Source organism: Orycteropus afer, unplaced genomic scaffold (assembly GCF_000298275.1).
Source record: "Orycteropus afer afer isolate SDZICR_OR568_19922 unplaced genomic scaffold, OryAfe1.0 scaffold00043, whole genome shotgun sequence".
Classification (NCBI taxonomy): domain Eukaryota; kingdom Metazoa; phylum Chordata; class Mammalia; order Tubulidentata; family Orycteropodidae; genus Orycteropus; species Orycteropus afer.
The window spans coordinates 11,063,824-11,088,321 of NW_006921630.1; the positions used below are offsets into that span (position 1 = coordinate 11,063,824).

A 24,498-nucleotide genomic window follows, 5' to 3' on the forward strand; every position below is an offset into this window, starting at 1 on the left:
GATGGCCTCTTCCTTCTTCCTAGTCTGTCTCAGTCTATAAGCTGGGCTGTTACCTATGCACCAGGTGCATCTCACTGGGTTTTAAACACCAGAGGCTCAGCGTCAAAACTCACGTCTACATGTCATATTTTGGTACTCATGGACTTGTTTTGTCTTCACCTTCAACTTGAACTTGCATATGAGCAGTTGTTGGTCTGTTCCACAGTCAGCTCCTGGCCTTGTTTTGGCTGAAGATATTGAACTTCTCCATCGCCTCTTGCCACACGTGTAGTCAATCTGACCTGTGTACTCTGTGTGGTGAAGTACACACATATAGCTGTCATTTGTGTTGTTGAAAAAAGGTTTTGCAATGAACAAGTCGTTGGTCTTGCAAAATTCTATCATGCAATCTCTAGTGTTATTTCTATCACCAAGGCCATATCCAACTACTGGTGATTCTTCTTTGTTTCTAACTTTTGCATTCCAATCACCAGTGATAATCAACACTTCTTGGTTGCATGTTTGGTCAATTTCAGACTACAGAAATTGGTCAAAGTGTTCAATTTCCTCATCTGTGGTGTTGGTGGTTGCTGCGTACATTTGAATAATATTAGTATTAACTGGTCTTCCTCACAGTTGTATGGATATTATCCTATCCCTGACAGCATTGTACTTTAAGATAGATCTTCATACACTATTTGTGATGATGAATGTCATGCCATTCTTCTTCAATTTGTCATTCCTGGCATAGTAGATCATATGGTTGTCTGATTCAAAATGGCCCAAACCAGTCAATTTAAGCTCACTAATGCCTAGAACATAGATCTTTGTGCATTCCATTTCATTTTTGACAACTTCCAGTTTTCCTAGATTCATACTTCGTACATTCCATGTTCCAGTTATTCATCGATGTTTGCACCGTTTCTTCTCATCTTGAGATGTGTCATATCAGCAATGGAGGTCCTGAAAGCTTTAGTCTATCCATATCATTAAGGTCAGCTCTACTCTGAGGAGGCAGCTCTCCTCCCATCATATTTTGAATGCCTTCTGACCTGAGGGGCTCTTCTTCTGGCACTATATTGCACAATGTTTCAGGGCTATTCACAAAGTTTTCCAGTAATATATCAGACAGTGTTTCACTGCTAGTCATAAGGTTTTTACTGGCCAATTCTTTGAGAACTGGATGGCCTCTTCCTTCCTCTGAGTCTGTCTTAGTCTGGAAGCTCTGCTGAAACCTGTCCACCATGGGTATTTGAAATACTGATGGCATAGCCTCCAGCCTCACAGCAACACTCAAGCCACCACATAGGACAAACTGACAGACGAGTGGCGGAGCAATCTCACTACTAGGTATATAGCCTAGAGAAATAAGAGTTGTGACATTAACAGATATATGTACACCCATGTTAATTGCAGCATTATTCACAAAGATGGAAACAACCTAAGTGCCCATCAATGGATGAATGGATAAACAAACTACAGTAGATCCACACAATGGAATACTGTGCACCATTAAAGAGTAACAATGAGTCTGAGAAACACCTCATAACTTGGTTGAACCTAGAGGACAATATGCTGTGTAAAAATTAGTGAATCACAAAAGAACACATATTGTTATAAGAACACTACTGTAAAAAGTTAAGAAAAAAGTTTACACTCAGAAAGATACCATTCTTTGAAGGTTACTAGGGTGGGAGATAAAGGGAGTGTACATCATTAACCAGGGGGTAAATATGTGTTAACTTAGGTGAAGGGAAAGGCAATATATGATAAAAGGGGAATTCAGCACAAAATGATCAAGACAGTAGAGGACAAAGGGTAGAGCACAAGAGTTACAGGCAACAAAGATGAATACTATTTCACACAAAATTCTGCATTAATAGTAATAACAATAATGTACAAGTGGATAAATAGATAGAGATTCAAGCTAAACAGTGTTGAGAAGGCAAGTGGGACTACAGCCACAGATGTATATAGGCTTGACAGAGGATATCTCTACCTATGTATTTATATGTGCTGCAAATACATCCATGAATGCACACAGGGGCACACAGGGGACAAAGTTATGAACACTTCTTAGTCATAACCAAACACCTTGAGGGAATGAGTTGTTGGGCATGGAGACTCAAGACCATTGTTTCAGGGGACACTAAGGGCAATTCTCATACAGTCCAGAAAGACAATGTTCTACATCCTACTTTGGTGAATGGTAACTGTGGTCTTAAAAGCTTGTGACTGGCCATCTAAGGTGCAACTATTGGTCTCACCCCATCTGGAGCAAAGAAGAGTGAAGAAAGTCAAAGACACGAGAAAACAATTAGTCCAAAAGACTAACAGACCACGTGAACCCCAGCGTTAAGGTCCCAGAGACCAGGAAAACTAGATGGCACCCAACTACCACTCTGCTGACTGCTCTGAAAGGGATCACAATAGGAGGTCCCAGATAGAGTGGGAGAAAAATGTGGAACAAAATTGAAAAAGATGGGGGGAAAAAAAAAGACCAGGCTACTGGTCAGATGAAGACTGGTGGCCCTCAGACATCCTTCAGTCTGGGAATGGAATTCATTCCCTGTGGCTCAGCTTTCAGCCAATCGATAAAGGGGTCTATAATACTATAATAATAGGAAGGTATGCACTCATTTGAACCATCAATCATATAAGATCAAGAGGGCAGCATTTGCCCAGGGACAGACAAGGAAGGTGGATGGGGACAGGAAGGAAGGACGAAGGGAAGGAATGGGTGTGGACAAGTGGGAAGAATATTGTTGTATTGTGGGGATTGTAGTGAATGTCACAAAACAGAATGTGCATGGATTGTTGAATGGAAAACCAATTTGCTCTGTAAACTTCCACCAAAATCACAATAAAAGAAAAGGGAAAAGATAAAATTAATACGTGCATTCATAAAACAATAACGAATTAAAATGTAAACTAGAGTTGTAGGGAAAAAAATATCATTAACTACACACAACTAGAGAGAAATAGTCATTAACTACACAAGCATAGAGAGGGACCTAGAAAGGTAGTCTTTTGGAAACAAAGGAATGGGCAGACATTTCACCAATAAATTATTGTTATTGATGTTTTAATTGGTTAACGTAAATCTGTGGAACTTTGAAAGTCAGACTTAAAATATTTCTTAATATATTATTCTCTCACTATGTTTTACCTTTCAAAGCGTATTATACATCTTACCCATAAAAAATCTGAAGTGCTTTTTATTGCTCATCCATGGGCTAATAGGATGGCATTGCCTCAAAGCTTGTGAGGAATCCCAGACCTGCTGAAGCGGAATCTGATTCTTATATTGAAAGTTATTCGCCATGAATTTAAGTTGAGATTATTAAATTATAAAATTGCTTCCCATCATTTTAACCATGTTTTAATTACTACTTTTGTGCTATTGTTCTTTTCCAAATCAATGATGATATTTTAAGAATTGTTTTATTGGACATGAAAACTCTGAACAAGAAAGGAATGGAGAGACTAAATTATAAGACAAAAGCTAACATTTCATTACCTATTGCAATAATTACTTCAATTCTTATAATAATTCTATAAAAAGAAATATGAGAGTGAAACTAAATGTACATGAAATGTTCAATGTAAAAAAACTCTGCTCTGCAAACTTGCACCTACAGCACAATTTAAAAAAAAGAAAAGAAATATGAGAATACCTTCATATTAACTCCACCTAAGGTGCTTTTCGAACTGTCACTAGTTCTGAGGTTATTACAATGATGAATTTCGTTCCTTTCCAAAATGGCTGTGCTCCCAGGATATAGTTCAACACCAGCACCCTGTAAATTAAAAGCAAATAAAACAAATACCTCCAAAATTTTCTTTAGACTTGCAAATTGGAATTCTGTATTAGCAATCTAAACATTTAAGTTATGTGAAAATATATGGCAATGAATGCAACAATTTATTGTAGAGGTTATGTTAAGCCCTCATTGCCATTGAGTCGATTTCCACTCATAGTGACCCTGTAGGACAGAGTAGAACTGCCCTAAAGGGTTTCCAAGGCTGGAATCTTTACAGAAGCAGACTGCCACCTCTTTCTCCCGCAGGGCAGCTGGTGTTTTCCAACCACCGACCTTTTGGTTAGCAGCCCCACAGCACCACTAAATATTGACTACCTATGTTAGAGAATCAATAAACCTAGATATAAGATTGAAGTCATATAATCTGTTACATTGCTCTCCCACCCAAATGAATCCTCCAGAAGCAAGTCCAAAACCTTTTTAAGCAATTATTTTCAATAGTTATAAAAATTTATTCCTATCTACTCTAAATCTTTCATAATGCTGCTAAAGTCTATTTCCCCATTTTAGAGGAAATTAAGAAAAGTCATTCTAAAAAAAAATATATTCTTTTCTTTTCCTACTTCCTTTAATTTTTTTTTTCCATTCGATTTTCCATTCCTTTAATGATCTTTGTGATTGTTACCTGAGCACACTCAAAATTGCTGTGTCAGGATTATTTAGAGATTCTCAGACTTAGCACAATACCTCACAATAAAGATGTCTGATTGCATATTTATTCCTTTTAAAATAAATAATCAAGTAACTAACTCATTATCTGTTTTATAGCCACTGATTCCTAGAGTTTTTAAAGATCACACATAAAATACACCTAATTGTTCCTTGCTTTGGACTTAGGGAGGTCACCTTTCCTAAGGGTACTATGACACCCTCATTCTTGTCCTCATTTTGTTTATTTCTATCAGTTTCTAAGTTTAATTCCATCCAAAGAATGAAGAAATCACTACCTTTTGTTTGCATACAAATATCCCTCAATACTGTTAGCTTTAGGTCATATAGAGTCGTAGCTTTTATAGAATGAAATACCTGGGCACCAGTAATTTCACTGTCTGTAAGTGTCAAAGCTGCCCCTGTAAGAACACACACTCCTGTTCCTTCACATTTTAAGATACAGTTTTCCAGAGTCATGTGACCAGACTCCACCACCACAATACCATCAACTGTCCCATGTTGTATCAAAGACAGATGCATTAGTTTCACATTGTCAGCTTTGGACACCACAAAACTGTCATGAGATGGTTCGGAAGTAATCATAATTTCCTCTCTCTTTCCAACTCCTAATTCATAGGGACAAAAATACATAATTATATATGAAATCCTAAATTTTAAAGCCTTTTATTCATCCAATAATACTTGTTACTGCTGTTACATTTTTCCTTCCACATATTTTTAGTAACATATATTATTTATTCAATTGTTAACTAAGTAGATATGTAACTATAACACAAAATTTTGCCCTTATTTTGATGACATGGTGGAAAAAGTCTCAGTTTATGATCAATATAAATTCACCTGTGGTACTTACTCAACACACTCATTTCACTATATGCTTTCCTAAATTTTACAATAAGCAATAATCTGCAAAGTATATAAGATACAAAAAGTACACCATATCTTAAAACTTGATTTCAAAACCATAATGAATTACATAAAGTGTAAGAGTGGCAGAGATTCTTGAATTAGTTTAAAAGGTCAATGTGACCATACCCATACACTTGGTCTAGAGTAGTCAAAGCAATGTAAATTTAACATCAATGAAGAAATAAGGTGTTAGGATCTTGAAGAAAGTTACAAAAATTTTTTAAATTACAAATATGATCCTTATTACCCATCAAAACCTGTTGCAGCCATCAAAACTTGGCTAGTTTTTAATTAATAAGCAAAGTTGAGTTAACCTGTTCTTTTCTTTTGGTCAGGCAATAAGAATATCTTTATTTCAAAGTAGAAGAACAGAATTAAAGTTACTAACGATGTTCAGAATCTAAAATAAATTTGTTGTTGTCATTTGCCATCAAGTCAGACCCGACTATTAGTGACCTCTCCTTGGGTTTCCGAGGCAGTATCACTACGGAAGTAGATAGCCCCATCTTCCTTCCAAGGAGTGGCTGGTGAGTTTGAACCGCCAGCCTTCTGGTTAGCAGTCAAGTGCCTTAGGCACTAAGCTACCAGAGCTCCCAAAAATAAATTCAGTTAACTGCTTTTCTAATCCCATAGTAAGAGTCCATATAAATTAGCCTTTCTGCGAAAATCCTGAGTAGATTTCAATGCAGACTTTGAGTTTTCCTAGCCAAGTGATGTGAAGAACAGTGGGAATATACGAGAAAAAAGAAGTTTTGGTAAAAGTATATAGAGAAACAATAGAAAATATTATAAATAAATCTTAATTTTAAAAAGCACATAATGGATTTTTACAAAACATAAACTGTTTTAATTTCTAAAAATTTCACTAACATGTTGACACTGTATAATATGTCTAATATACATAGCTTTAAAAAGATTGCAAAGGAAGCCCTGCTAACCTTTTATAATGATGTCATCTGCCAATAAAGCGAGATTTGCAGCTTGATACTCTCCTGGAAAAATAACTACTGTATCTCCACTATAACAGCTATCTAAAGCCAAATCCAAATCATCATGCTGTTGGAGAAGTGTGTCTGAGGACAAGTCTTTTACCTGAAATGATGAAATAAAACAATGCACCTTCAACAAGAGGTTAAACTGAAGCTTGTCTTTTTAATCACTTACTGCAAAAAAGGCCATGGAGGCGGCATCTTCTGACCTCCTCTAGCTTCACAAGAGGAAGACAGAATCAGCATCAGCAGCCCGACACTTATTCCTATGAGGCCAGACATGCTGCCATGCTCCAGCCTTTTCACCAGCTTTGACACCAACCATCCCTCCCATGGACTCACTGCTTCTCTGTTGGGTTCAATAATTTGTTGCAATGGCCACACAGAACTCACAGACAATACTCATTTATAGGGTTTATTAGGGAAGTAACAGGCTACAATTCAGGTTCAGGAATACTGTCAGGATACAACTCTTTGATCAGGACAGTCTCCCTCTCTGGCCCTTGGCCTCTTGTCCTAGCCTCTGCCTCTGTAGGCCAGTAAGCCTGCCCTTCTGTTTCATGCTTCTTGGTTCCACTGCCACCATCTCTCTGCCAGCCGGGACATCCCTCTGCTGGGGCATCTCTCAGCTAAGGAGGTCCAGGGCAGGGATCTCAGGTCCAAGGACACACTCCACTTCACCTCCAGCTCTTCTCTCTTGATGACAGTGAGATCCCCTCTCTACCTCTATGAGGGCTCATTTTAAGCCTAAAACCAAAAAACAAACACACTGCCATCGAGGTGGACTCGACTCATAGAGACCCCTCCTTGGGTTTCTGAGGCAGTATCACTACGGAAGTAGATTGCCCAACCTTCCTTCTGAGGAGTGGCTGGTGGGTTTGAACTGCCCGCCTTTGGTTAGCAGTCAAATGCCTTAGATCCCAACATCAGAGTTCTACACACCTTATTTGCATGGTCCCACCTAGTAATCTGGTGGGAGTTACAAAGGCTAGGTTAGAAAAGCCATACTAAGTAATTCACTGCACCACACTTACTTGTTGGTAATACGTGTTTTTCCAAAGATTTAACTATTTATATATGTTTGTTAAATGCTCAAAGTATCCATTAATTAAAGGAATAATGAATTGAAATTTTCTTTCTTAATAATCACTAATAATTTTACTGGGTATGAGCTATGTGCCAGAAGTCTTGTTTTGAGCATTAGTATTATCTCCTAAACCTCACAACAGTTCTTTGAGGTAAAACATTATTAATCTGTTATAAGGTTAAGGGCATTGAAATTCAATGAGATTAAATGATTTGTCAAGGACCAAACACTAGTTTAGCTTAACTAGGAAAGAATGTGTGCCTTGAGCCCTATGCTCTTTTAAGATCTTGCTGTGGAGGATCAAACTGACAGCAGCAGTTAGAAAGATTAGATAGGAATTTTAGAGGGCAGTGAATTTTTTTAATGGGGGAGGAACAACTAGGAAAAAGAGAGTAAGAATGGTTGGACATCTGAATAATGTAATCAGTGTTGCTGAATTATACATGTAGAAATTATTGAATTGGTGTATGTTCTGCTGTGTATATTCTCAACAACAAAAATAAAAGAAATTATATACTTAAAAAATGATTTGTCAAGGACACTGAGTTAGGAAATGGACTTTAATTCTAGGTCTGTATGGCATCAGATCTCATACTCTTTGTAATATACTACTTTCTTTAATGCAAACTGATCCTCCAATTTAGGTCAGTCTATACAATTTCATATACTGAAGATTCTGGAGCTAAAAACAAAAAGCACCAAGAATTTGCAGTGAAAGTAGAAAATAGGAGAGAACAGTTAGTGTTATGAAGAATGAAGGACTTTAAAAACGAAATTTGAGGACTAAGAATACATTCTAAAAAAATGCCAGTTGTTCTTTTATCCCAATGGAAGTGTCTTATCATTCACATATCTCTTTTCTTATTATACAAGTGATACTGATTTGCTATTTTTAAAATACAGGAAAAAACAAAAGCATAACAAAAAAGGAAAAATTAACCTATAAATTTTTACCTAAATATAATCCTTATTAAAATATGTATTTCTTTCTAGCCTTTTTCTCATGCATGTATTCATTTCTTCATGTGGAAATGTATCACATCATATGCTGTATGGGAGCGCTGGTGGTGTAATGCCTAAGGCATTTGACCGCTAACAGGAAGGCTGGAGGTTCAAATCCACCAGCCGCTCCTCAGAAGGAAAGATTGGGCAATCTACTTCCATAGGGATACTGCCTTGGAAACCCAAGGAGGGGTCGCTATGAGTCGGATCTAACTCAATGGCAGTGAGTTTGGTTTATATGCTGTATATAATTTTGGACCTTAATTTTTTTCATTACATTATATCACATTTACCCATGTCTAAATATTAAACATTTTTCCAAACCCTAATTTTAACAGCTACATGATAGTATTAACATAATGATGTATATAGTAATTTATATTATGATTTTCTTACTTTTATTTATTTAGATGATTTATTATTTTTCACCATTATAAAATTACTACAAGTAAACTCTTATATATATATATATATATATATAGTCCTTCTTTAAGGAACCCGGGTAACACAATAGTTAAAGTGCTTGGCTGCTAATTGAAAGGTCAGAGGTTCAAACCCACCAGTCACTCCAAAAGACAATCTGCTCCCATAAAGATTATAGCCTAGGAAACCCTATGGGGCATTTCTTGATTATAGCCTAGGAAACCCTATGGGGCATTTTCCTACTTGATCTTAAGAGGTCACGGTGGTTCAGAATCAACATAGCACATAACAACAGTCCTTTCTTTGGGATAAATTACTAGGTAGGGGATTGTTAAGCCAAAAGATACAATACATTTTAAGACTTATTGATACACATTGCCAAAATGGCCTTCAGTAAAGTTTAACCAATGACAACTTGGCATGAGAATGCTCATTTTTCTGTAAACTCATCAACATTTAAACTTACATACATGTGTTATGTAAAAATGATTGCAGAGACAGACCTCGGTCTGGAACAGCTTTCCAGGTAGCCTCTGACAAAAGCATTTAAGGACATGTACTACTGACAGCCATCTGGAGCAATGGACCGAGAATGCAGTAGGCAGAACCTTGAAAACGTTATGCTCAGTGAAAGAAACCAGACAAAAAAAGGTCATATATGATTCCATTTCTATGAAATATCCAGACTAGGCAAATCCATAGAGATAAAGCAGATTGATGGCTTCTGGAGGCTGTGAGGAAAGGGGGATGGGGAGTAATTGCTTAAAGGGAATGGAGCTTTATTTTGTGGTGATAAATTGTTTTGGAAGTAGATAGAGGTGGTGATTATACAACATTGTGAATATACTAAATGTCACTGAATTTTGCCCTTTAAAATGATTAATTTTATGTTATGTATTTTCACTTGAATGGGGGGAAAATTTTTTTTCCTTCTATGAAAGACACAAGAAAGAAAAGGAACAACCGAGAGCACAGTGTCTCTCAGGAGGTAGGTGGGGACAGAATCAGTAGTATACATGGAAAGGAATTTCAGATATGATTATCACATTTTGTAGCATTACAGGGAAAATCTGACAACAATGTACTTTGCTAATATTTATATCAATTATTTCACTTAAGCTGATATTAATGATATTGTTCAATTATTTTCCACATTCTGTTGGATCACCTTTTTTTTTGGAATGGGCACAAATATGAATCTCTTCCAGTTGGTTGGCCAGATCTTCCAATTTTCTTGGAATAGATGAGTGTTTCCAGCACTGAATTCATTTGTTGAAACATCTCGATTGGTATTCTGTCAATTCCTGGAGCCTTGTTTGTCACCAATGCCTTCATTGTAGCGTGGACTTCTTCCTTCAATACCATCACCTCTTGATCATTTGCTACCTTCTGAAATGGATGAATGTTGACCAATTCTTTTAGGTACAGTGACTCTGTATTCCTTCCACCTTATTTTGATGCTTCCTGTGTTGTGCATTATTTTGCCCATGTTGTTGTTATTGTTATGTGCCATCAAGTCAGACCCGACTCATAGAATCCTTCAATATTGCATCTCAAGGTTTCAATTTTTTCTTCAGTTCTTTCAGCTTGAGAAATGCCAAGTGTGTTCTTCCTTTTTGGTTTTCTAACTCCAGGTCTTTGTACATTTCATCATAATACTTTACTTTGTCTTCTTGAGCTGCCCTTTGAAATCTTCTGTTCAGCTCTTTCACATCATCATTTCTTCCATTTGCTTTAGCTACTTCAAGAGCAGGTTTCACTACTTTGGTGAGTAGCAAGTCAGGTCTTAAAAAACTTGTGAGTGACCATCTAAGATGCAGCTATTGGTCTCTCCTTTTCCAGAGTAAAAAAGAATGAAGAAAATCAAAGACTCAAGGAAACAATTAGTCCAAACTAATGGACCACATGAACCACAGCCTCCATTAGTCTCAGACCAAAAGAACTAGATGGTGCCGGCTACCACTACTGACTGCTCTGATCAGGATCACAACGGAAGGTCTGGACAGAGTGGGAGAAAAATGTAAAACAAAATTCAAATAATAAAAGAGACCAGACTTACTGGTCTGAAACTGGTGGAACCTCAGAGACTATGGCCTTTAGACTTTGAAACCTGGAACTGAACCCATCCCAGGAACCCAGGGAAGAAGTGGAAAAAGTGCTGTTATAGTGAGGGGATTGCAACTAAAGTCAAGGAACAAAATGTGTATAAATTGTTAATGGGAAATGGATTTGCTCTGTAAAGATTCACCACACCACAACAAAATCTTAAAAAACAAACCTTTCTGTTTCTATTCTGACATCCATTTTTTTTTTTTTTTCTGACATCCATTTTTGTCTTTCCTTTCTTTCCTGTCTTTTAAATAACCTTTTACTTACCTCATGTATGATGTCCTTGATGTCATCCTGCAACTCATTTGGTCTTTGGTCATTAGTATTCAATGTATCATATCAATTTTTTAGATGGTGTCTAAATTTAGGGGAGATAGCCTCAAGGTCATATTTTGGCTCTTGTGGTCTTGATTTAAGTTTCTTGAATTAATGGTCTATTTTACAGTCAGTCCCTGGCTTTGTTCTGACTGATGATATTGAGCTTCTTCATCATCTTTTTCCACAGATGTAGCCAATTTAATTCTTGTGCTTTCATCCAGCGAGGTCCACAGCAAGGTCATTGTGTATTGTGGTAGTTATGTTTGTGTGTCAACTTGGCTGGGCCTGGTTAAATGGCTGGGCAGCTGGTGGTAGTTATTCCCCATGATGAGACTGGCAATCAACTCCATGGTGAAATCTACCACAAGCAGCTGAGTAGCTGTCTTTGGAATGTGGTCTGCTTCCTGTATTTAAGGAGAAGCCTTGGGAATGATCTCTAGCCTGTGGCACACTTGGACCTTGCACGTAGCTGTGTCATTGTTCAGCAGCCTGCCATGCTCTGCCTCCCTTGGGACTTACAATGGACTTAAATTAATGGCCAGTTGTGTCATTTGGTAACATTGGGGCTGTGCCTTTTTACTTGTCAACTTTGGGGCTTCTCAGCCTCAGCAGCCAGCAGCTGTCTAGTGAAGAAACGTCTCTAGCTCCAGTGGGCTGGGAGCAGGAGGCAGAGCTGGACCCCAAGGTTGAAGGGCTCTCACCCAGCCCCTAGAGCCTGGCACTTTGAACTTGGACTTAAAGCCTCCAAACTGTAAGAGAATAAACTCCTGTTTGTTAAGGCCATCCCATTTGTGGTATGTTTCCTGTCGGAGTGGCCTAGGTAACCAGAACAGGTATGTTGTTGAAAAAGGGAATTTAGGAGGCTAGAAGTCAGAATTCAGAGCACCAGCTCTAGGGGAAGGCGTCTTCTCTCTGTCAGCTCAGGGGGAGGCCCTTGTCTCCTCAGCTTCTGTTTCTTGGTTCCTTGGAGCTCTCTTTGTGTTTTGGCATCTATCTTACCCCATCTCTGCTTCTAGGGTTTAATCTCTTATATCTCAAGGAATTGACTCAAGATAGAGACTACCCTAATTCTGCTTCATTACCCAAACCCCAAATAGGATTATAACTACAAACATAGAAGTTAGGATGTACAAAACTTATTTCGGTGGGGGGGGGGGTACAGAATTCTATCTCTAACACCGGGATAGTACAGTAATAGACAAGAAAAGAAAATATTTCAAGAAGACAACTATGAAATGCTGAGAGGTCAAGTGAATGGAAATATTTGCTTTCTGGCTTAGAACATTTTTGCCTCTTGGGCTGGCTAAATTCACACTCATCTTTCAGGTTTCAGCAGAGTTATTTCTTCCAGCCAACATTGCCAGAATTCCTAATTTTGGTTTATGTACCCATTATGGGCACCCTGTACATACCCCTATCATAGCATTTTTGGTTGTGCTGTAATTATAATTGACTGTTTACAAGTCCATATTTCCAACATACTCTAAATTTGTTGCATGTATGAAGAAGCAAGGTTGTGGGGCTTGTGCAACACTATATATCCCTCCTAATGCTGTCTTTCTCATATTTGTACTCCATCTTCCGCATAGCAACTAGCGTGGTGCCTGGAAAATATTTGTTGACATTTGTTTGTTGGTTTGTTTATTACCTATTATAAGACAATTACTTAGATGAAGGCCATGGGGGAAATAAGCTATTAATGGGTCAGATAAGAACTCTACCTTCAAAGAGCTTCTTTTCTGCTAAAATTTAAATAAACTATAAGAATGAATTGTATTCCTTACCATTTCAGTAGTCATCACTTTCGCTACAATATGTGTTATACTCTTTCCAAAGTCTCTTTTTCCTTTCTTACGTCTCAGAATTCTTGGAAAGAAAGGTCCATGAACTCTATAGTTAAAAACATTTTATGACTAAATTAACATTTAAAAGACACACCCTATATTTAGAAAATAAAAACTTGGTACTAAGCATCATCAATTCATTAATTATAAGTTCCTTGAGAGCAACAGAATGAGTAAAATCTTTTAGATAACTGAGTGTTTTAACCCCTTGAACTCTCTCTTTGCATTTTAATGATTTGGAAATCTGAATGCCACCCACTACAACCACTGTCTCAAGCACCTCAGCCTTCCAGTACAGAAGAAAACTATCCTGAGTACTCATCTAATACAGTGCTCCTGAGGTATAACAATGTTTTGGGACATGCCTGCTTTTAGATACTATGTTCAATTAACAGATTATTTTGGTACAAAATATATCATCTCCATAGATACAGCTGGCTGTTGGTCTCCCAGCAGTAGTCTAGTTTCTCTCTTAGTTGTTTTTATATTGTTTAATTTTCAGCACTTCTAATTCCATTCTTTCTGCTTTTCTTTACATTTCTTGTTTCCTATCTCTTAATCATTTTAATTTCTCCCAAAGAAGTCAAAGAATTTTTTTTTTTTTTTTAGTATAATCATTGGCCTTTATCATTATGATAAGCCAAAGAGAACACTCCTTTCCAGTAGATGTAGATTTATCAGTACTTTGTTGTTGTTAGGTGGCATCGAGTGATCTCCGACTGATAGCAAGCCTATGCACAGCAGAACAAAACACTGCCGGTCCTGTGCCAGCCTCATGATCCTTGCTATACCTGAGTCCACAGTTGTAGCCACTGTGTCAATCCATCTTGTTGAGGGCTTTCCCTTTCTTGGTTGACCCTCCACTTTACCAAGCATGATATCCTTCTCCATGGAATGGTTCTTTCTGACAACATGACCAAAGTAGATGAGATGAAGTCAATAATCTACCTAGGTGTTATTTTGTGGGCTCTCTGCAGTAGATTATTGCTTGACACTAAAGTTGATGGAATTTTAGTGCCAATATTTTGGGGGTTTATATCTCAACTATTAAATATTATCATGAAACTTAAGATTTCAGAAAATTCTTTCTAAGCATTTACCATGCAGGTTATTAAAATTTGAATTTGGATATATTAGCGGTGTCTCCAAAAGCAAATGTTTCATTACACATTTCAAAATCAAAACCACTCAGCATTTTTATACCTATTTAAGTAAGTACTTTCAATCTTGAGAAATAGAGAATGACTCATACAGTTTTCACCATATACCAGATTACTAGCTGCTCAGAATAAAGCATCCTAAATGTTCTGGAGGTAACCACATTAATTTACTTGCAATTCTAGTTTTAAAATTAAGGATGCATATAAGTGATTTTTCAAAAATAAAATCTATTAAGGAATAGCTTACATTAAAGACACTAATTTTAAGTGAACTGCTCTCAAGGAAATTTTAAGTTTTCACAAATGTATACACCTATTTAACTCTATCACAACAATTAAGGCATAGGACATTTCCATCACCCTGATAAGTTCTCTCACGCATCTTTGTAGTCAATCCTCCATACTAACTTCCAAGCAAACATAGATAGAAAATCTAACATTATATATATATCCATTTTGTAGAATTTTAAATGGAATTTTGAAGTGGCATAATACACTCTACTCCTGTGTCTGGCCTCTTTCTGTCAACCTCATTTTGAGATCTATCCATGTTACTACGTGCATCAGCAACATGTTCCTTTGTATTGCTGGATAGTATTTCATTATAAGATTTTCTATGTTGTTGTTGTTGTTGTTATGTGCTGTCGAGTCTATACACAACATAATTTCATCTGCAAATAGAGATAAATTTTATTCTTTCTTTCCAGTCTGGATTCCTTTTATTTCTTTTTCTTGGTTAATTGCCCTGGCTAGAATCTCTCGTAGAATTTGAACGGAAGTGAAGAGTGGACAACCTTGTCTTATTCCTCATCTTAGGGGGAAAGAAAGTCTTTTGCCAGTATGATGCTAGCTGATGTGGGGGGGAGGAGTAGGGGCTCATAGATAGCCTTCAACAGGTTAAGGAATTTCCATTCTATTCCAAGTTTATTGAGAGTTTTATCATGAAAGGGTGTTAGATTTTGTCAAATGCTTTTCCTGCATCTATCAAGATAATCATGTGGTTTTTGTCCCTTACACAAATTTATAAATATAGTGTATTACATTGATTGCTTGTTATATGTTAAATGGACATATATTCCTGGGATAAATTCCATTGGTCATGGTATACGATCCTTTTTATATGTTGCTGGATTCAGTTTGCTAGAATTTTGTTGAGGATTTTTGTGTCTGTATCCATAAGGGATATTAGTCTGAAGTTTTCTGTGATATCTTTGTCTGGCTTCAATGTCACAGTAATATTAGCTTCATAGAAGTTTTCCCTTCTTTTCTATTTCTTGGAGCAGTTTGTGAAGGATTGTTAATTCTTTAAACATTTAGTGGAATTCACTAGTGAAGCCATCTCGTCCTGGGATTTTCTTGTGGGTAGTTTTTCTTTACTAATTTAATCTCTTTATTTGTTATAGACACCATTAGATTTTATGTTTCTTCTTGAGTCAGTTTAAGTAGTTTTTGCCTTTCTAGGTATTTGTCCATTTCATCTAGATAATATAATTTGTTGATAAATATAATTGTTTATGATTTTTATTTCTGTGCAGGTTTTTGTGTGGACATATATTTCAAATTAGTTTGTAAATACCTAGGAGTGCAATTGCTGGACTATATGGTTGGCTTTCTAAGAAACTACCAAAATGTCTTCCAAAGTGGTGTACAATTTTGACTCCCATCAGCAATGAATGAGAATTCCTTTTGTTCTGCATCCTTGCCAGCAATTGATATTGTCACTTTTCTGGGTTTTATCTATTCTAATACATGTGTAGTGGTATCTTGTTGTTTTAATTTGCAATTTTCTATTTGATAATCCTTTATCAAATGAGGAGTACCTGGTGGTGCAATTGGTTAAGGGCTCAACTGCTAACTGCAAGGTTGGTGGTTCAAACCCACCCAGAGGCACCCGAGAAGAAAGTCTTGGCAATCTGCTTCTGAAAGCTCATAGCTTGGAAAGCCCTCTGGAATGAATACAGTTACACTCTGTAAACACAGGGTCTCCATGAATCAGGATCAACTCAGTGGCAACTGGTGGTTGGTTAATGGCAAATGATGCCGAGCATATTTTCATGTGCTTATTTGCCATCTGTATGTTTCCTTTGGTGAGCTATCTGTTCAGATCGTTTGCTCTGTTTTAATTGAGTTGTTTGTTTTCTTATGGTAGAATTTTAAGAGTTCTTTGCATATTTTGGCTACAAGATCTTTATCAGATATATGTGTTGGAAATATTTTCTCCTAGTCTGTGGCTTGTCTTATCATACTTCTAACTGTGTCTTTCACAGCACAGAAGTTTTGTTTTAATGAAGTCCAAATTATCCTTTTTTATTTTTTTTTTTTTTTGGATTGTGCTTTTGGTGTTGTGTCTAAAAGCTCAATGCCAAAACCAACATCACTTAGATGTTCTCTAGAAGCTTCATGGTTTTGTATTGTATATTTAAGTCTACAAACCATTTTGAATTAGTATTTGTGAAAGATGTAAGATCTATGTTTATGTATGTGTTTTTTATGTGGATGACCAATTGTTCCAGCACCATTTGTGGAAAAGTTAATCTTTTCTCAATTGAACTATCTCTGCTCCTTTATCGAAGATCAGTCAACTGTATTTGTGTGAACCTGTCTGGGTCTTTATATTTAAAGTGGATTTCTTGTAGATGATGTATAGTACATTCTTTTTTTGTTTTGTTTTGTGTTTTAAATCCATTCTGGCAATCTCTATCTTTGACTTGTGTATTTAAACTACTCAAATTTAAAGCGATTATTGATATGGGTGAATCATTAGCTACCAAACTCGTAACTGTTTTCTATTTATTGTTCTTGTTCTTTGTTTCTTTTTCTCCTCTATTTCTGCCTCTAGTTTCAATTAAGCATTTCATGATTCCATATTATGTCCTCTCAATATATCAATTATATCTTTAAAAATATTTTTTGTGTTTCCCCTAGAGTTTTCAGTATACATTATTAACTAATCTGAGTCCATGTTCAAATAATACTATACTATTCATGTGTGGGAGCTCTGATGGCATAGTGCCTAAGGCACTTGACTGCTAACCAGAAGGCTGGGAGTTCAAACCCACCAGCCACTCCTCGGAAGGAAGGTTGGGCAATCTACTTCTGTAGAGATACTGCCCTAGAAACCCAAGGAAGAACTGCTATGAGTTGGATCCTACTCGATGGCAGTGAGGTTTTTTTTTTTTTTTTTTAAGTTCACCTGTACTACAGATCCTTATAAAGGACCATTCCCAGTTCTTCCTTCCTTTCCCTTATGGTATAGCTGTCATTCATTTCACTTATCCATATGCTAGAATGATGCAAAACATTGTCATCACTATTAAACAGTTATATTTTAGATTAAGAAAAATAAAATATTTTGCTACTTTCCTTTATTCCTTCTTCCTTTTATGCAGATCTGAGGTGTTTTTTGTTTGTTTTTTACCTTTATCATTACTCTTCTCCCTGAAGAACTTCTTTTAACCTGGCTGCTTGCAGGGTAGGTTTGCTCGTGATAAATTCCAACAGTTTCTGTCTGTCTTAGAAAGTCTTCATGTCTCCTTCGCTTTTGAAGGATAATTTCACGTGATATAGAATTCTCGGTTAGAGGTTCTTTCTTTCAGTCTTTTAATATTTCACTCCATTCTCATCTTTTTTTTTTTTTTTACAGGTTTCTGACAAGAAGTCTACTGTAATTCTTATTCCTTTACACATATGGAGTCTTTTTTGTTTTGATTTTGCCTCTGATTTCTTTCAAGCTTTTCTCTGTCTTTTGTTTTCTGCAGTTTGAACTTGAGATACTTAGGTATAGATTTTTTTTTTTTTTTGGTATTTGTTCTGCTTGGTATTATCTGAGCTTCCTGGATATATGGTTTGGTGTCTGTCTTCAATTCTGGAAAATTCTCAACCATCATTACTTTGAATATTTTTCTGCTCCATTTGTGTTTCTTTTCTTTCTGATATTCTACTTATGCATATTACATGTATAAAATTATCCCACAGGTCTTGAATGTTCTGTTGGTATTGAAGAAACATTTTTTTTTAATCTTTGCATTTCAAGTTTAAGAAGTTTCTTTTGACTTATCTTTAAGCCCACTGATACTTTCCTCAGTTAGTCTAGACTACTGATGAACCCCATCAAAGGCATTAATTTCTGTTAATGTTTTTAAGTTTCAGCATTTCCTTTTGATTTATTTTTAGAATTTCCATCTCTTGGCTTATATTGTCTATCTTTTCCTGTATGTTATGTCTCTTTTCCATTAGAACTATTAACATAATATGAGTTGTTAAATTCCCTGTGTTTAATTACAAAATCATGAGTTTGTTTCTGATGCTTGCTTTGTCTCTTTAGGCTGTTTTTTTCTTGTCTTGTAGTATTCCTTGATTTTATTTTTTGAAAAACCAATTAGGTAATAAGAACGGAGGTAAATAAATATTCCTTTAGTGTGAGGTTTTATAATAATCTTGCTAAAAATTGGGCTATGTTAAGATAGCTTTTTGTAGCTATATATGAGACAGACTTCTAATTCCTCTAGTGTCCTTGTTTTTGTGTCTCCTTTTGACTCTGAGTTTCCCTAAGAACTCCTTAAACAGGGTTTGTGTCTTGCAGCTCTTTCATCTTTAATCAACTGTTATTATATTGAAGCCCTGTTCGTATGGTTGCTGTTGTTGTTGTTATGTGCCGTCGACTTGGACCCGACTCATAGCGACCCTTCCTTGGGTTTCTGAGGCAGTATCATTATGGAAGTAGATTGCCCCATCTTCCTTCTGAGGAGTGGCTGGTGGGTTTGAACAGCCAGCCTTCTGGTTGGTATTCAAATTCCTTAGGTGCTATGCCACCACACACACACCCAGTGAGGTATAGAGAAGGGAAAATTGCACATAACATTATGATTAAATCTGTTTTCTACTGGCTCAGAATCCCTAGGCAGTGACCTTGACAAGTGTTTAATTGCTCTCCTACCTTCTACCGTTAAGGTAAGGTAGGAAGATGAGAAGGGGGCTGTAGTTGGGGAAATTCCCTTCTCCCAGGAGGGACAGGGTAAAGTCTTTTTACTCTGGGGAGTAGACTTTTGCTGTGGAGAATACTCTGGATATAGTTTACAATGATTATTTTCCCCTCTTTGGTCAGAGCCACAAAGGTATCTTTCTTGATTCTTCGCTTGAGAAGCTGGTGGGCATTCCTGGAGGTAAAAACCCAAGAAGGTGTGGGTCCTCTCTAAGACTATGGCCCTCAGGAGTCTTTCAGGCTCATACTAGTTCACACTCAGCCTTGAGCTATTTATCAAAATTATTATTTTTTTTAAGTAGGAGCTCTGGTAGCATAGTGCCTAAGGCTTGACTGCTAACCAGAAGGGTGGCAGTTCAAACCCACTCCTCGGAAGGAAGATGGGCAATCTACTTCCGTAGTGATAACTGCCTCAGAAACCCAAGGAGGGGTCGCTATGAGTCGGGTCCAACTCGACAGCACATAACAACAACAACAATTTTTTAAGTGTTCCCACTACCTTATGGCTTTACTGGCTTCTGCTCTGGGTAAGCAGATTTCAGCTGGGACTCTCAGAATTTGCTGTATCTCCAGATATCTGGACAGAAGTTGCCCTGTGACTTAATTCTCCAATGGGTCTAAGAAACATTTTCAGTTTGTCCAACTTTTTCCTTGTTGTAAGGATGAGAGTGATAAACTGCAAGCTTTTTCAGGTTTTGTTGGAACTGAAACCAGAAATCCTTGGTTATTTTTTGTAGTTCTATTTTCCTGTTAAGATTCCCTATCTGTGCATTCATTAAGACCATATTTTTCTTTAATTGTGTAATCATGTCTTCTGCTAATTATTTGAACATATTTATAATAACTAATTTGAAGTTTTGTTTGATAAATTCATTCTCTGGGCCCTTTTTACTACCCTTTTTCTTGAAAATGGATCTGTTTTTTCCTGAATATGGGTCTACTTTTTCTGTTAGTTTGTTTTCTTTTATTTTTGGTTGAAAACTGAGTATTTTGGCAATATACTCAAGCAACTTTGGATTCTGTTATTTTCTTTTGAGGATTGTTAGCTTTTTAGCAGGCAGTTAACTTGCTCTGGTAGCGTAGTGCCTAAGGCACTTGACTGCTAACCAAAATGCTGGCAGTTCAAAAACCAGTAGCCACTCCTCGGAAGGCAGGTTGAGCAATCTACTTCTGTAGTGATACTGCCTCAGAAACCCAAGGAGGGGTTGCTATGAGTTGGGTCCGACTCGAAGGCACATAACAACAACAATAACTTGTCAGGGCTCAGACTGCAAACGGTTTTCCTTGAGGTATGCAGCAGCTGATGCCTCTGCTCAGTTCTCTCAACTTCGAGCTATTCCTTCTTTGGCATGGTTCCCTAACTGTCACCCATGTCAGCATAATTTAGTGGTTAGCCAAGAATTTGGGCACTTTATGCTCAAATTTTAGATCTCACTCTTTCTGTACTCTTACTTTCAGGATATACCTCCTAAATTTCCAGCTGCTTTGCTAGCCTGTCTTTTGTACCTTGAAACAGTATGACTATACTTTTTTGCTGCCAGAGCTTTGAGACTGGAGAGCACTTTCAAAGAAGCCACAGATTCTCATTTCTTATCCATTCCAGATGCCATCTTTCATGGATAAACTCTTTTTTGGTTGCTGTCTACTTTGGTTACTTTACAGTGCTTTTAATAAGCTCAGTATTTTTAATACATTTTGTCCAGATTTTATAACTGTTATCTGTAAAAAGGTTTGTCCAATCAATGCATTCCATCATTCCTGGAGATGGACTTTCAGTATTTCTTTAACTTTTAAGGTGAGCGAATTCTATGTGTTCCTTCATGCCATCAGAATCTAAAGTCTAGTGATAGTAACTTGCATTCAAATTCAACACATCCAACATAACTATAATTAGTGCTATGGATTTCTAAATAAGAGAGGTTTAAAAATTTATCTATACTGGTTTCCCTAAAATAATTCCAAAGCTTTATTACACAGGAATCCCAATAACAACAAAATATCAAAAATAGGCACAAGAATGGGATTCTTGTGATTTAGAAAACAAGTCAAATTTTTGGGAAAATAAAAAAAAAAAGATTTAGGCAGATAATTGCTAGATGAGTGAAAAAGAGCTCAGTATTCATGACAAAGAACAAGTAAGGGTGGAGCACAAGGAAAGGACTTAAACAACTTAGTATGAAATAGAAGTCCTTTGGCCCCAATTCAAGATTTTCCATGAAGTTTGGAACTATGAACTAGAATTCCTGCTTCTACATATATAAAACAAAGACAGAAATATATACTTCACAAAAAGGAATGCATAAATATTTTAATACATTTTGATATTCTAGAGAATTATGCTGGTTAAAGCTGTATTACTTAGCATCATAACCAAGTCAACAATATGTTAGTTAGAAAAACTGAAATTATGAGGCAGCCAAATTATTCAGCCTTCTCTTATTTACTTTGCATATTATCTAGGCTACCTCCTCTTTTCTGATAGTTTGGTCAAGGTTACAAAAGCAAAGATAAAACATAAGGAAATGACTAGATTTATGAAGTCCTTGCCCCATTCTTAAAAAAAAAAGATTCCAGTGAATTCAGCTAATATAATTTTCCAATAGTAATAGTTTCTTTTTCAGACAAAAAATTAGACATTTAATTTTATAGTCTATCTTAATCAGGGTAACAAATATAACAAGTTTAATGATATGAAATAAAAAATTGAGCAAGTAAAATTTTGGTTCTAATGAAAACAGAGCAAATTATTACCGAAGGCGTAAATCTTCCCACATTTTCAATAATCCACATAGCATTACTATCTCATAGTATTTTTTCCAACACTCAACAGCCTCTGCTGCAGATGGATCTTCTTTAATATTGCTCTGATATTCAATGAGTTCAACACGCTTGTTTTTATATTTCTCCAAAGTTTTTTTAAAACGTTGTGCAATAGGACCAGGTATTGTTCCATCCTGTATATCACACCACCTGAAAAGCATCGATAAATTACAATGTTTATCTTCTACAATGTGCTGAATACTTTTCTAAATTATACTTACAAATTAATTCTTTCTTCAATCAGAGCAGCATAATTTTCACAACTTTCTTCATCATCCCAGTCTCTCCAAAGAAAGTCATAAAAAAACCTAAGATAAAACAAATTAAAATGATAGATATCAAATAGCCACTACCATGTTTAGAATTAAAAAGACATTCAGATGTCAGAATTCTCTACACGAATCTTAATTCTTAAAAAAGTATTTTACATGACTTATCAGTGAGGTAACAACCAAAAATAAAACTTCAAATATCTAGATTTTATTTTAGGTTATTACTGCAGGTAAGATATTTCTTGAAGTAGGATTGTAAAATCAAGTTCCAAATTTCATAGATTTGGGCTCTGATTTTGCTCACCAAAGAAATATTACTTAAGGTATAACAAAAAATTTTTTTGGGGGGGAAGCATTTGAGAAACAAAAACATACCCCCAAAATTCTGTCTTTTGTTTATAGATTGTTTATCTCAAATTGTATCAATTTATAAGAAGTCTCATAATGTGAATGATGACTTAACTATAAAAAATGAAATCAAACCTATTTAACGTGCATAAATAACAACAGAATTTAGTGCTATGTCTCTCTAAATATGTTTTAATTCAATTTTTATGAAATGCACACTCAAACAATGGCAAACTTTTTACTGCCTGTGTACAATACTTCTGCAAAAAAAAAATGTTTTAACTGAAAGAGGACTACAAGCAAAATATACTAATTAAAAATGGTTAAATTTGAATCCAGCAGTGAATAAAAATTACAGCAATAAATATTTTTAAAGGGTTGATATGATGAACACTTACACATTAACTTCTTAAATACAATTTTAATTTTCAGGGGTAATAAGCCCTAATACCTTACAACTTCCAAGGCGAGAGCAATATCATGTATATCAGAACTTTGTCCTTCAACTGGATACACTTCCAAGAGAGGTACACTGTGCTCCAGTTCTTCCAAAATCTCATCAACCAAATCTCTTGGAATATTTGCAATGTTAGAAGTAAAGGGCTCAGCAACAGAAACAGCAACTTTGAAACAAGATGATGAGCTTTGGTGTGGTTTACAAATTACCTAAGGTAAATATCATCAGATATGTCATTATAAATCAAAGCAAATCCCAATGATTTCTTTCTTATATATGAGCTTATTATAAAATTTCTTCTTTTACATTTGTTATTACTTCCCTGACAATGAACACACAGAGCAATTATAGATGAACATAAATAAAACAAAAAACATTTTTACTTTACTTCTTAAACACATTAGTTTTTAAGTTTCAAAACAGGAATTTCCTATCTCCTACACTTCTTATATCTGAGTGGCAGACTTTTGAATTTCATAGACCAGTCATATATATACTTTTTTTTCCCCGAAAATTTGGACTAATTTTGCCACAGAAGTATGTTTAAACCCAAAACTATTATCTATATTTCATCATTTGCAAAAGAAAGACTATTCAAATATCAAAAAAGTAGAGAGGATACGCACAAAGAATAAAGTTCTTAAGTGGAATAAATTTAGCTTTGTAAACAAGACTCTTGTGTTTATTTGTCTCATTTCAAATATATATATATATATTTGATAGCCTCCAGAACCTGTCTAAATATCAGTGTTTGAGAACAACCAAATCTGTAGTACTCGAACCAAAACGAAAAAAACAAACTCACTGCCATCAAGTCGATTACAACTCATAGCAAATCTTCCTTGGGTTTTCAAGGCTGTATCTCTACAGAAGAAGATGGCTCAGTCTTCCTTCTGAGGAGCAGCTGGTGGATTTGAACCACCAGCCTTCTGGTTAGCAGTCAAATGTCTTAGGCACTATGCCACCAGAGCTCCTGTAGTACTCAAGTGTTTTAAAATTTTAATAAATTATATTAAATATTAACACAAACTTATATCTTCCAATAATCAATTTTGAAAAATTTCAAGTTTATGTCCATCAAAGTTATTTTAAAGTACAGTTAAATAAACAAAAACACATTTTAAATATGAGCACACATTATAGCATCAATATATATGACAATGTTGTTGTTGTTATTTGCCATTGAGTCGGACCTGACCCATAATGACCTCTCTTTGGGTTTCTGAGGCAGTATCACTACGGAAGTAGATTGCCCAACCTTCCTTCCAAGGAGTGGCTGGTGGGTTTGAACTGCCAGCCTTCTG

General features: G+C 36.0%; 1 protein-coding gene across 1 annotated transcript in view; it reads right to left on the bottom strand.

Moving 5' to 3' along the window:
- The window catches only part of SHCBP1L (SHC binding and spindle associated 1 like), a 60,934-nt gene that overhangs the window by 15,196 nt on the left and 21,240 nt on the right, over positions 1 to 24,498 (bottom strand). Inside the window, exons 3-9 of the mRNA XM_007937661.2 lie at positions 23,189 to 23,403; positions 22,339 to 22,425; positions 22,049 to 22,267; positions 13,097 to 13,202; positions 6,323 to 6,476; positions 4,830 to 5,080; positions 3,657 to 3,779 (exon numbers count right to left, since the gene is read on the bottom strand). Of these exons, the coding sequence (XP_007935852.1) occupies positions 3,657 to 3,779; positions 4,830 to 5,080; positions 6,323 to 6,476; positions 13,097 to 13,202; positions 22,049 to 22,267; positions 22,339 to 22,425; positions 23,189 to 23,403 (1,155 nt within the window). The remainder of the gene's footprint in view (positions 1 to 3,656; positions 3,780 to 4,829; positions 5,081 to 6,322; positions 6,477 to 13,096; positions 13,203 to 22,048; positions 22,268 to 22,338; positions 22,426 to 23,188; positions 23,404 to 24,498) is intronic.